Source organism: Benincasa hispida, chromosome 12 (assembly GCF_027475165.1).
Source record: "Benincasa hispida cultivar pf3 chromosome 12, pf3_genome.v1.1, whole genome shotgun sequence".
Taxonomy (NCBI): Eukaryota; Viridiplantae; Streptophyta; class Magnoliopsida; order Cucurbitales; family Cucurbitaceae; genus Benincasa; species Benincasa hispida.
This window is the reverse complement of record NC_143489.1, coordinates 32,589,554-32,600,086: the sequence shown is the minus strand read 5'-3', so window position 1 is coordinate 32,600,086 and position 10,533 is coordinate 32,589,554. Positions and strand designations below refer to the sequence as shown.

Genomic DNA, 10,533 nt, shown 5'->3' with positions numbered 1-10,533 from the left:
GCTTGGAGTAGTCTTTGGGCCTGTTGATCATTTTGGATCGACCTGTGAGCTTTTCCTTGAGTTTGAGGAGATTGAATCTTCAGCTTGTAGGCTGTGAAGATACAGTCAGTTTGTTGAAGTCTTCTAATCCTCAAACCTTCAAATAGTTTAGATCTTTAGTTCTTCAAAATTTGAGCACTTTAGTTTTCGAAACTTTGAGAAGCTTCAGTCTTCAGCACTTTAGAGCTTGAGAGCATTGGTTTCAAGAATTAGGAGCTTCAGCACTTGGATCTTGGGAGCGTTGGTTTTCAAGAATTAGGGGCTTCAGTATTTGGATCTTGGGGGCTTAAATCTTCAGAGTTTTAATATGCCTTTTGATCTTCAGAGCTTTAGTATGTCTTATGATCTTCACAGCTTTAATATGTCTTCTGATCTTCACAGCTTTGATATGTCTTCTGATCTTTAGAGCTTTAGTATGTCTTCTGATCTTTAGAGCTTTGAAGAAGTTGTGTTCTCAGATCCCCAGAGCTTCAGAACTTCAGATCTTCAGAGAGCTTTGACCTTTAATTCTTCCAACCTTCTCCTCAAATGAAGAGATAAGACCTCTATTTATAGAGGTTTCTCGAGGGTCTTATATGGGCTTGGGCCTAATTACTTTATTGGGCCCAAATTGGGTTTGGGCTAAAGTTGGGCTTGGGCCCATTTGTTGTCGGGCCAAAATACTGAGCTTGAGTTTAATCTTTAAGTTAACCCAAAATTTCACCATGGATTTGAATTTAGTTGGGCCCGAGCGACTTTAATTACTTGGTCTAATCCAACTTATAATTTTTCCAATAGACTCGGGCTTTCATTGATAATGTGGAAACTCGTGATTCGTCAAAATTTCTCATTCAACAAATACCAAAATGTTTTTTAATTATTCATTTAAAAAAATATAATAATAATAATATTAACTTCTCACCTAAAATATTTATAATTTCAATATAAATACTAATTTTTTAATTAATTTTAAATAATAAACATAAGAAAATAAAAAGCAGAGATTTTTTTCCACGAGACCCAAATCCCCGAACAGTGATTCCTCAACCCCAATCCCGACTCCTCAAGATGGAAAATAGGGTGGGGATGAGGATAAAAAATCCCACAAGGACGGGGATGGGGAGTGCATCCCTGGCCCTGCCCCGCTTTGTTATCATCCCTAATCTAGTGTGAATGATTGAAAACCAAATTGGGGAGAAAAAATGAGAATAAGTCATCCCTTATCCCCGAAGGAAAATTTACTATGAAAAATACAAGAATAATTTAACAAAACTTTCGCTTCTTTCTTTCCATTTTTTATTCAATTCTGGTCGTCGCACTAGTCGACCACCAAAAAAGCCCACAAAGTTGGTGATTCACATGTGCTAGGAAGTTAAAGTTTTTATTGTAGTCACTTTTTATTTTAGTCTTCGTATCAATCCCAATCGAGATACACCGAAATGAATCATTAAAACAAATGAACAAAAAGAGTGTTATTTGTAAAATGTGCTATTTCTGACCATTATTCGAGAATATAAGGATTAAACAAGTTATTTAAAAGTAAACCTTAGAATGTTTTTTTAAGATTTTAATTCGTGAAGAAAACAATAGTTTTTAACATTCCCTTACTTGAAAATGAGAAAATTGCTACATTTGATCGATTAGAAATTTTAAAAAGTCCTCAAATTAAATTAAAGGACATGGAAGTTAGTAAATCAAATGATGTCACTTGTTAGCTCGTCCAATCAAATTCTGCAACATGGAGATCATGCTCGAAGCTAAGTTAGCCCAAACTTCGTCAAATTTAAATAAAAGTCTATTAAAAAAATTAAATTAAGTCTAAGCTCAAAAGTTGAGTCCAAAGTCAACTAAGCCCAAACTCATGTAAGGTCTCCCAAAACTTTATAAATGGAGGAAACCATCCTTCATTTGATGGATGGAAAATTCAAAGATCCACTGAATCATTGACATTCACTTCGAAGTATCAAAATTCAAGACTTGAAAGATTCAAAGACTAGAAGTCGTCAACAAAGTGTTCGTCTCTTCATAACCTACCAATTGAAGATTCAATCTCTCTAAACTCAAGAAAAGTTCAAAAGTCAATCCAAGTCAATCAACAAACCAAGACCAATCCAAGTCGATCATCAAGCCAAGGGTTGGTCAAACTCAATCAACAAGCTAGAGATTAATCCAAATCGATCAGTAAGCCAAAGGCAGATCCAAATCGATCAACAAGCCAATGATCAATCCAAAACAATTGACAAACCAAAGGTTGATCCAATTGATCAATAAATCAGAGGTCAATCCAAACAAATTAACAATTCTAAAGTCGATTATCCGATTTAATATCATTAAGCCCAAAGGTCGATCATCTAGCCCAAAGGTTGATCATCCGAGAAGATCAACAAGTCCAAAGATCAATTATTCATGATCATCAAGCCCAAAGATTAATCATTGAAGATCAATAAGTCCATGGACTAATCATAAAAAAATCAACAAACCTGAGGATTAAAGTTTATGCATTCTCGATAAATAATCAAAGAATAAAAATTAGAGATAATGACACTTATACTATCAAATTAATAAAATCAAGTTCATTTCTACGAATTAAATTTTCTTCGTCAAAATCTCATGTAAACAATGTATAAATTGATATACCTACGAAAATTTAAAATTTATAATTATGGGTTCATGATTTTAATTGCTATAACTCCAAAGTTTAAGAGAATAAATTGATATTTGTACGCAGAAATAAATAGTGTGTGGAGACAAACTGTGAGGAATAAACATTAAGCAAGCAAAAGGAACTAAGAAACGAAGATGAAGGACCAAATGAATATTTAAAACATAAAAAATGAATGGTAAAGTTTGAGAAAGTATTCACTATTATTAATGATTATATTATGTATCACAAGAATCTTGGCGGTTTTCATGGAGGAAACACAATGCTTACATGGCACAAATTCAGTGGCTGACAAGATGCTGAAGCCAATTTCTTTAACGATAAGCTATATATTATGTGGCAATGGCGCTGTAATCTTCTTCCCCTGTCCTTTGGACCTTATCTCTCATGGCCGTCACTGGCTCTCCCGACTGGTCACTGCCTCCATCAACCTCTTTCAGAAAATCCCATCTCATCAATTTCATCCCCACCTCTAATCTCTCTTTCCTTTTCTCTCTTCCCACTTCAAATCTTCGATCCCTTCATCTCAAGTCCTCCGGTTGCCCTTCCCCAATCTTAGAACAATCCTCCATTGCCTTACCCGACATCCATTTGGACTCTAATCTTCAAGATATTCAACTTCCCTCGTTGCCCACCGTTGAAGATTTGAATGATTTCTTATGTGGGTTGTCGCAAAACCCAGGAAGCGAGGATTTGATCTATGAGTACTATGTGAAAGCGAAGGAGAAGGCAGGGTTTAGACCTGAGAAATCGACATTGCGGCATCTAATCAGGTACTTAGTTCGATTGAAGAAGTGGGATCTGATTTTGTTAGTTTCTAGGGATTTTGTGGATTATAGTGTTTGCCCTGATAGAGATACTTGTTCTAGATTGGTTAGTAGTTGTGTTAGAGGTAGAAAATTTAAAGTTGTTAAGGCTCTGCTTGAGGTTTTTGAAAAGGATAGTGATGTTGCTACGGCTGCTTTTGAAGCTGCCATGAGAGGCTACAATAAGCTTCACATGTACAAAAGCACTATTCTGGTTTTTCAGCGGTTGAAATCTGCAAGAATTGAAGCAGATTCTGGATGTTGTTGCAGGGTAATGGAAGCTTATCTTAAACTTGGGGATTCTGAGAGGGTTATGGAGCTGTTTAATGAAGTTGAGAGTAGGATTTCAGATTTTACGCCCTTTTCGACCAAAATTTATGGGATACTTTGCGAGTCCTTAGCGAAATCAGGGCGAGTTTTTGAGTCGCTTGAGTTTTTTAGAGATATGAGGAAGAAAGGGATTGTAGAAGACTACACCATTTACTCTGCTTTGATATCTACTTTTGCTAGCATCCAGGAAGTTAAATTAGCTGAAGATCTTTACAATGAGGCAAAAGCCAAGAAGTTGTTGAGAGACCCTGCAATGTTTCTAAAGCTCATATTGATGTATATTCAACAAGGGTCATTAGAGAAAGCACTTGAGCTTGTTCAAGTGATGAAGGACTTTAAAATTGGAGTGTCCGACTGTATTTTCTGTGCAATTGTCAATGGTTACGCCACGAGAAGGGGCTATAATGCTGCAGTTAAGGTTTACGAGAAGCTGATCGAAGACGGATGCGAGCCGGGACAAGTGACTTATGCCTCGGCAATCAATGCCTACTGCCGTGTCGGACTCTACTCGAAAGCAGAGGACATGTTTGGAGAAATGGAGGAGAAAGGGTTTGACAAATGTGTAGTTGCTTACTCTAGCTTGATATCAATGTATGGAAAGACGGGGAGGTTGAAGGATGCAATGAGATTGTTAGCAAAGATGAAAGAAAGAGGGTGTCAGCCAAATGTTTGGATTTACAACATCTTGATGGAAATGCATGGGAAGGCTAAGAATTTGAAGCAAGTTGAGAAGCTATGGAAGGAAATGAAGCGCAAAAAGATAGCACCTGATAAGGTTAGTTATACAAGTATCATAAGTGCTTATGCCAAGGCATCAGAATTCGAGACGTGCGAACAATATTACCTTGAGTTTCGGATGAACGGGGGCACTATCGATAAGGCGATGGCGGGAATCATGGTTGGCGTGTTCTCGAAGACAAGTCGGGTTGATGAACTGGTGAAGCTTCTTAGGGACATGAAGTTAGAAGGAACACGGTTGGATGGGAGGCTGTATAGGTCAGCCTTGAATGCTTTGATGGATGCTGGGTTGCAAGTGCAAGCAAAATGGTTGCAAGGTCATTATGCTGGAAAATCAGGCTTTGTTTAAACTGATTGACACTGGTTTGGTATAAAGCACTGGAGTGAAAAAAAATTTCATGATGCCCAAGAGATATACTATTTGTAAGTAGTTTTTCTTTTCTTTGTAAGTTCCCAATTTGTTCCTATAGTTTGAGTTTAGTTTTAATTTAACTTTTACCAGTCAGTATATTCCACAACCTCACAAATTATTTTCTACCATTACAAATTCTTACCTATTGAATATGTAAATGTTCTCTGTTAAAGTGATTAGTTAATTGGTATTTATTGAAATGAACATAGTTTAATTGGTACAAAGTTTGTACTATTGATCTTGGTGTTAGAGGTTTGATGTCCCACTTGCGATACTGTAAAAAAAAATGTTAATTAGTATTTTTTTTTTATTTGACCAATCACATTAGAGTTTAATGCAAAAAAAGTTGTGAGAGAAATGGTTGATTTTTGGATGGTAAAAAGGGCAAATGGATAATTTGTGATGCATTAGAAAAACCTTACTAAAAATATTAGAGAAATTGCATAGAATGGGTAGAAGGGGAGTTGAGTTGCATGAGTAGTCATTTTCTAAATTGATTTATGACCAAATATGTTATGGGGAGACCCATCTCCCTACTTAGTTTTCCAATTTTGCCCTAGTCTTTAAAACTCATCTCTCCCTCATCTTTAAAAAAATCTCTCCATTTTTATGCTATCTACCTTTCAAAGATTTATGCTTTAAATTCGATATCGACTTTCTAATGATTTTCTCAATTCTCTCTCTTAGATTCTAATTAGATTTCCATAAATCTCTACACATTAATTTATACGATTTGAGGAGTTCATCTAAAAGAAACAAAGGGTGGAAAATTATTGAAGGCAATCCAATCGAAGAAACTGGAAAAAGATCATATTTGGAAGATTATATACAATGACGAGATGGAGAATGGTAAACTTCTTAGAGAAAGAAAAAGGAAGTAATTTGTGAGGGTGAAGAAAAAATAGTGATGACTTTGAAGGAATTGAGAAAAAACATTTGAGAAATCAAAGGTTTCCATTCAGATAAAGGATTGGCAATTTTGAAGTGATTGTAGACTTTGTTGTTCAATAGTGGATGTTGATTCCAATCTCTCAGATATAAAAGCATCTGTTTGGCTTTGTACATGTCATGACAACTATATTAGCATAACGATGGTCTTCGATCAAAGATTATTGAAGATGGAGGGCAATTGTCTTCAAGTACAAGGTATTTTGTGCATAATTTTATTTCCCGAAGTTGTTTTCTGGTCAAGTTAGTACAAAGTATTTTGTGTGACTCAAGTTAAGATTTTATTTTTTAGTATATAGACATATTTGCATACTCAATTTGATAAAGATTTTAGATATTACAAGGTATTTGTGTGGTTCAGTCCAACCAGGATTTAAATTGCTTAGTATTGTTTTTTTAGGCTTAGTGAGACTTCATCTAATGGTGATTCTGAATATAAGGTATTGGTTGTGTTGGCTAAGAGTATATTTGCAAGGAAAAATAATCATGAGTAAATATCAAAAGAGCTTGTCAAAAATTTCAGGTAAATGAATGGTTTTTTTTTTTTTGTTGAGAGCGGATTGGTAATGAAAAAAAATTCATGGATGAAGCTTATGATTTCCGTCAATTTTATTTTGAGATGATGAGTTTTGGAACTTCATTAAGAAACGGGTGTATGTGACATAATAAAAAAATTGAGATTGGAAGGTTTTTGGGTTTGGAATAGAATTCACCATGTTATGGCACAAAATGCTAGTTATTAATTTCTTATGATTTGGATGATGTGCTATAGGATGATAATTGTTGGATAAAAGTTTTTTTTCTTTTTTTTTTTTTTTTTGTTAATTTGAATACTGTGTATTTACAATTATGGATATGTATTTGCATTTATTCTACTTTCATTTGAATATTCAATTTTTTTATACATTAGATCTTACTAATTTTTTTTTTTAATTGAAGGGATTTTTTTTTCGTGATCAATAAGGAAGGTTTAGGAAGCTTTTTAATAGATTTTAGGAAGATTTTTTAGTAATTTTTAGAATTAAGTGGTTAGATAATAAGATTTTGTTTTATTCAATAGATTTTGTTTTTAAATACACTAAGAATATAGGGATTTAATAGGGATATACTTATCATTTTCTTTTATATTTTAATGAACTATTGGAGTGTTTTGGTCATTCTTATAAGTGGAAACTACTTTGGTTACTTTTTGAAAAGGTAATTTTATTTTGTTCATTCGTCCAAAGAAACAAAATATTATCTTGACAAGGACCAAATTGGAATTAAGCCCCAATTATCTAACCTAAATTGAAAGGTTTTAAATCCTAGAAATCAAGGCCGACATTAATAAATCAACCTTTTGCTTTCTAAAATTTGTAAGTAAAAAACTAGAATCTCCCTTAATTGTCAAAAGAAAGAAAAAAAAAATCCAATTTTCACTTTATTTGAACTAACAAAATGTTTAATTATAAAAAATACCTCTAAACTTTGTCTTTTGTTTCAAAAATATCAACTATAGTTAAATTTTCAATACTATTCCTCTTTCATAGTAGTTTCAAAACTATATTTGGAGTAGAAATCCTTTAAAATTTTCGTCGAAAATTGAGATCTGAAAAGGTACGATAATCCAAGTTTATATTTTAGGTCACCTTCCACATTATTTTAAGTCCCAATTTTTATTTGAAATCCTAAAATATTTCTACTCAAAGATAGTTATGAAACATTTGCGAAAGGTCCGAATAATTATCAACTTTCCAAAGCAAGTGGGTACTTTTTTTTTATATTATATAATGTAAGACTTATCAAGGCAATTCACTTAGTTGAATAACTTAGTGAGCCACTTTGTTATTTTTTTTTTAAAAAAAAAAAAAAAAAAAAAAAAAAAAAAAAAAAAAAAAATCTCAAAGAAACCATACATCTCAAATAAATAGACCAATAATATGAATAAACATTACATTAACTCAAACCATTACCAAAGCAAATGGAAAGCAAAGCTTACAGTTAGACAACAAAGAAAGGCAAAAGTTTAAAAACGAAAACAATGACAGACAAAAGAGGGCCAATTTTATTGGTTTAAACGCACGCCCAAAAAGCTCCCATGAGTGTCTACTTTTACTGATAGACAACTGATTTGAGATCATTCAATTCAAACGCAGTGCTTCGTGCAGAAGCAGCGGCGGCGGAAGCCCCTGCAATGGCCGCCGTGGAAGCCCTCCGTTTTACAGACATGGCCACAGTTGTTTTTACTGAAGCACAGCCCCTTGAAGTGTTGGCTCGGAGATTCGCATGTCCTTCCCTCTATTACCATCGGCCCCATACCTGCACCAAATTACTCATTTTAATCTCGGGTATTAATTTCATAAATGTTAATGGTTTATATTCATTCGGTAATAATATATTTATCATTTTAAAAATTACAAATAAATAATAATAATATTTTTGAAATTTTTGAAAGTTTAAAAGGTATTAATTATTTTTATTCATAAATATTAATTGTTTCAGTTTATACCGTAACAATATACTTTTTAAATTGTTTTTTAAGCTTATTTTTTAAACTTTTTAAAGTTTAAGGATATTTTTAACACAAAACACTGAATGACTATCAAAAACTAATGATTAAAAGGTATTAATTATTTTTATTCATAAATATTAATTGTTTCGGTTTATACCATAACAATATACTTTTTAAATTGTTTTTTAAGCTTATTTTTTAAACTTTTGAAAGTTTAAGAGTATTTTTAACACAAAACACTGAGTGACTATCAAAAACTAATGATAAGAGTTTTTTTTTTTCTCTTTTTAGGAATTAAAGAGTATTTTTGAAACTTTTAAATGTTCAAAAATACTACTTTGAGGTATTTTGTTAATTGACATTTAATTTTCATACCTCATATTTGTTGTGCTAAGAAAATTTATTTGAACCTTAATTAATTATAGGAGTGTTCTAGATTAGGTTGGGTTGAAAGACTTTTTTTAGACTCAACTCAATTATTCGGATGGTAAATTTCTTAACCCAAATAACCCATATTAAAAAATGAATCTAACCCAACCCAACCATGAAATATTTAGGTTGGGTTAATTCGGGATAATCAGGTCATTTATTTAAAATTTTGTTCTAAAAAGAAGCAAAATATAAATATGTAAAAATCTAATTTAATTATTTTCATATATTAAATTAAGATTAACAACTCAATTTCAATTTATATAATGAAAATTTTCTTTGTGCAAAAAAACTACTTTTAAGAGTTGTTCAAAAATAAATTATTCAAAAAATATTGGAATTAAATAAAATTAAAATCAATATATGTATAAATAATTGTGTTATTAGTAACAAAAATATATATATATATTTTAAAGTTAATAATAAATTCGGGTTGGTTCGAAACCCATGAACCAACTCAACCCATAAAATTTTCATTTGTTTGAACCCAATCCAATCCAAAAACCGCACAGGTTCGGTTGGGTTGATCAATTTTTTTGGATCATCGGATTTTTGAACACCCCTAACTAATTAAACTATGTGTACACCGAGCTTTTACACATAGTTAAATTAAATACATATAAAAAAAATTATGGCTTAAGTATACATTAAATTCGTCTTCTACTTTTGTTATAAGTATACAACAAGGGATAACCCTAATTTAAAGATAAATAAGGGAGTAAAATATATTTTTAGAATTAGATTTCAAAGAGGCTTAGATTGTGAAAAAAAGAACTTAAAAATTAGATGTTTATATATGAAAATAAAATCATAATTTAATAGATTGTGAAATTATTCAAACATAATCAACAACTCTAATACTTATTCAAATAATTAACCATCCATATTGCACAGCTTACTTTTTTTTTTCCTTTACCAAAAATGTGCTGGGAAAAATATAAATAGGGTAAAAATGAATTTTTAAAAATTCTTTAACAGAATTATAAAAGTAAAGAAATATACTATTCTTATTTTTTTTTTAAGTAAAGAAGAAAGAAATTAAACAAACCAGTGCCAAGAAGCAGGAGGAGGAAGAAAATTGCAACAGAAAAGAACTTCATATTATAAATATTGAGAGAGAGATAAAAGGAAATTTTGTGTACTGAGTGAGAAATGAATATGGAAAGAGGTTTATATAAAGATTGAAAGGGAAACACAATATGATGAGTTGCTATTGCATCAGAATGATCCAGAAAAAGAAGAATTTTTTAAAAAGAAAAGTAAAGATTTTAATGAGTCATAGAGCACTATGTTTTGTCGCAACATGAGATCTTTGGTCCTTGAATAATCCATATGATTTTGAGCTGTCCTTCAAATCCTTTCTGTAAACACTGTTGTAAGAACAACCTAAGCAGATGAACTTTTATTAAAGCTTTAACAAAAGTGTGGAAGTACTTTATATATTGTAAGTTCATATTGCTTTAAGCTTAAACCCTTTTAGATCTCAAATTGAGTTGATACACTTAAACAACGAGAGGAAGGGTGTTCTAGTTAACTTGGACTGGATCCAATATTGTAAAGTCTATGGTCCATGGTGATAAGAAAGTTGAATGGAGTTGTCACAATGGTTTTTCTTTCTATGGGCCGTTTGGTTTGAGGGTTTTTTAATGTGTTGTTTGAATTGATTTTTAAGGTAATATTTTAGATAAGGAGTGGAGTA

General features: G+C 32.0%; 2 protein-coding genes across 5 annotated transcripts; one reads left to right on the top strand and one right to left on the bottom strand.

Moving 5' to 3' along the window:
* Positions 1 to 3,023: 3,023 nt before the first annotated feature.
* LOC120067018 (Pentatricopeptide repeat (PPR-like) superfamily protein) lies at positions 3,024 to 6,251 on the top strand. 4 transcript variants are annotated; one of them, XM_090308531.1, is made up of 3 exons: positions 3,024 to 3,453; positions 3,757 to 4,977; positions 5,654 to 6,251. In XM_090308531.1, exons 1-2 carry the CDS (start codon positions 3,068 to 3,070, stop codon positions 4,901 to 4,903), a joined length of 1,533 nt encoding a protein of 510 aa, XP_090164657.1. In that variant the 5' UTR covers positions 3,024 to 3,067; the 3' UTR covers positions 4,904 to 4,977; positions 5,654 to 6,251. The 4 variants fall into 4 exon arrangements, with proteins under 4 accessions (XP_090164657.1, XP_038874314.1, XP_038874313.1 ...); XM_039018386.2 differs by having other exon boundaries at positions 3,024 to 4,977; positions 5,746 to 6,251; XM_039018385.2 differs by having other exon boundaries at positions 3,024 to 4,977.
* Positions 6,252 to 7,794: 1,543 nt separating this feature from the next.
* On the bottom strand, positions 7,795 to 10,064 carry LOC150031944 (defensin J1-2-like). The gene is made up of 2 exons (XM_090308532.1): positions 9,883 to 10,064; positions 7,795 to 8,212 (listed from the first exon to the last, which is right to left on the bottom strand). The coding sequence occupies exons 1-2, from the start codon at positions 9,932 to 9,934 to the stop codon at positions 8,040 to 8,042; spliced, it is 225 nt and encodes a 74-aa protein (XP_090164658.1). The 5' UTR covers positions 9,935 to 10,064; the 3' UTR covers positions 7,795 to 8,039.
* Between the last annotated feature and the right edge of the window lie 469 nt (positions 10,065 to 10,533).

What these genes read in the sequence shown, in the direction of transcription:
- LOC120067018 (XM_039018386.2), top strand. Translation starts at nt 3,068, where the DNA reads ATGGCCGTCACTGGCTCTCCCGACTGGTCACTGCCTCCATCAACCTCT.
- LOC150031944 (XM_090308532.1), bottom strand. Translation starts at nt 9,934, where the DNA reads ATGAAGTTCTTTTCTGTTGCAATTTTCTTCCTCCTCCTGCTTCTTGGC. An exon ending in CCTCCTGCTTCTTGGCACTG is followed by an intron (nt 8,213 to 9,882) that starts GTTTGTTTAATT and finishes AATTTGGTGCAG; the next exon opens with GTATGGGGCCGATGGTAATA.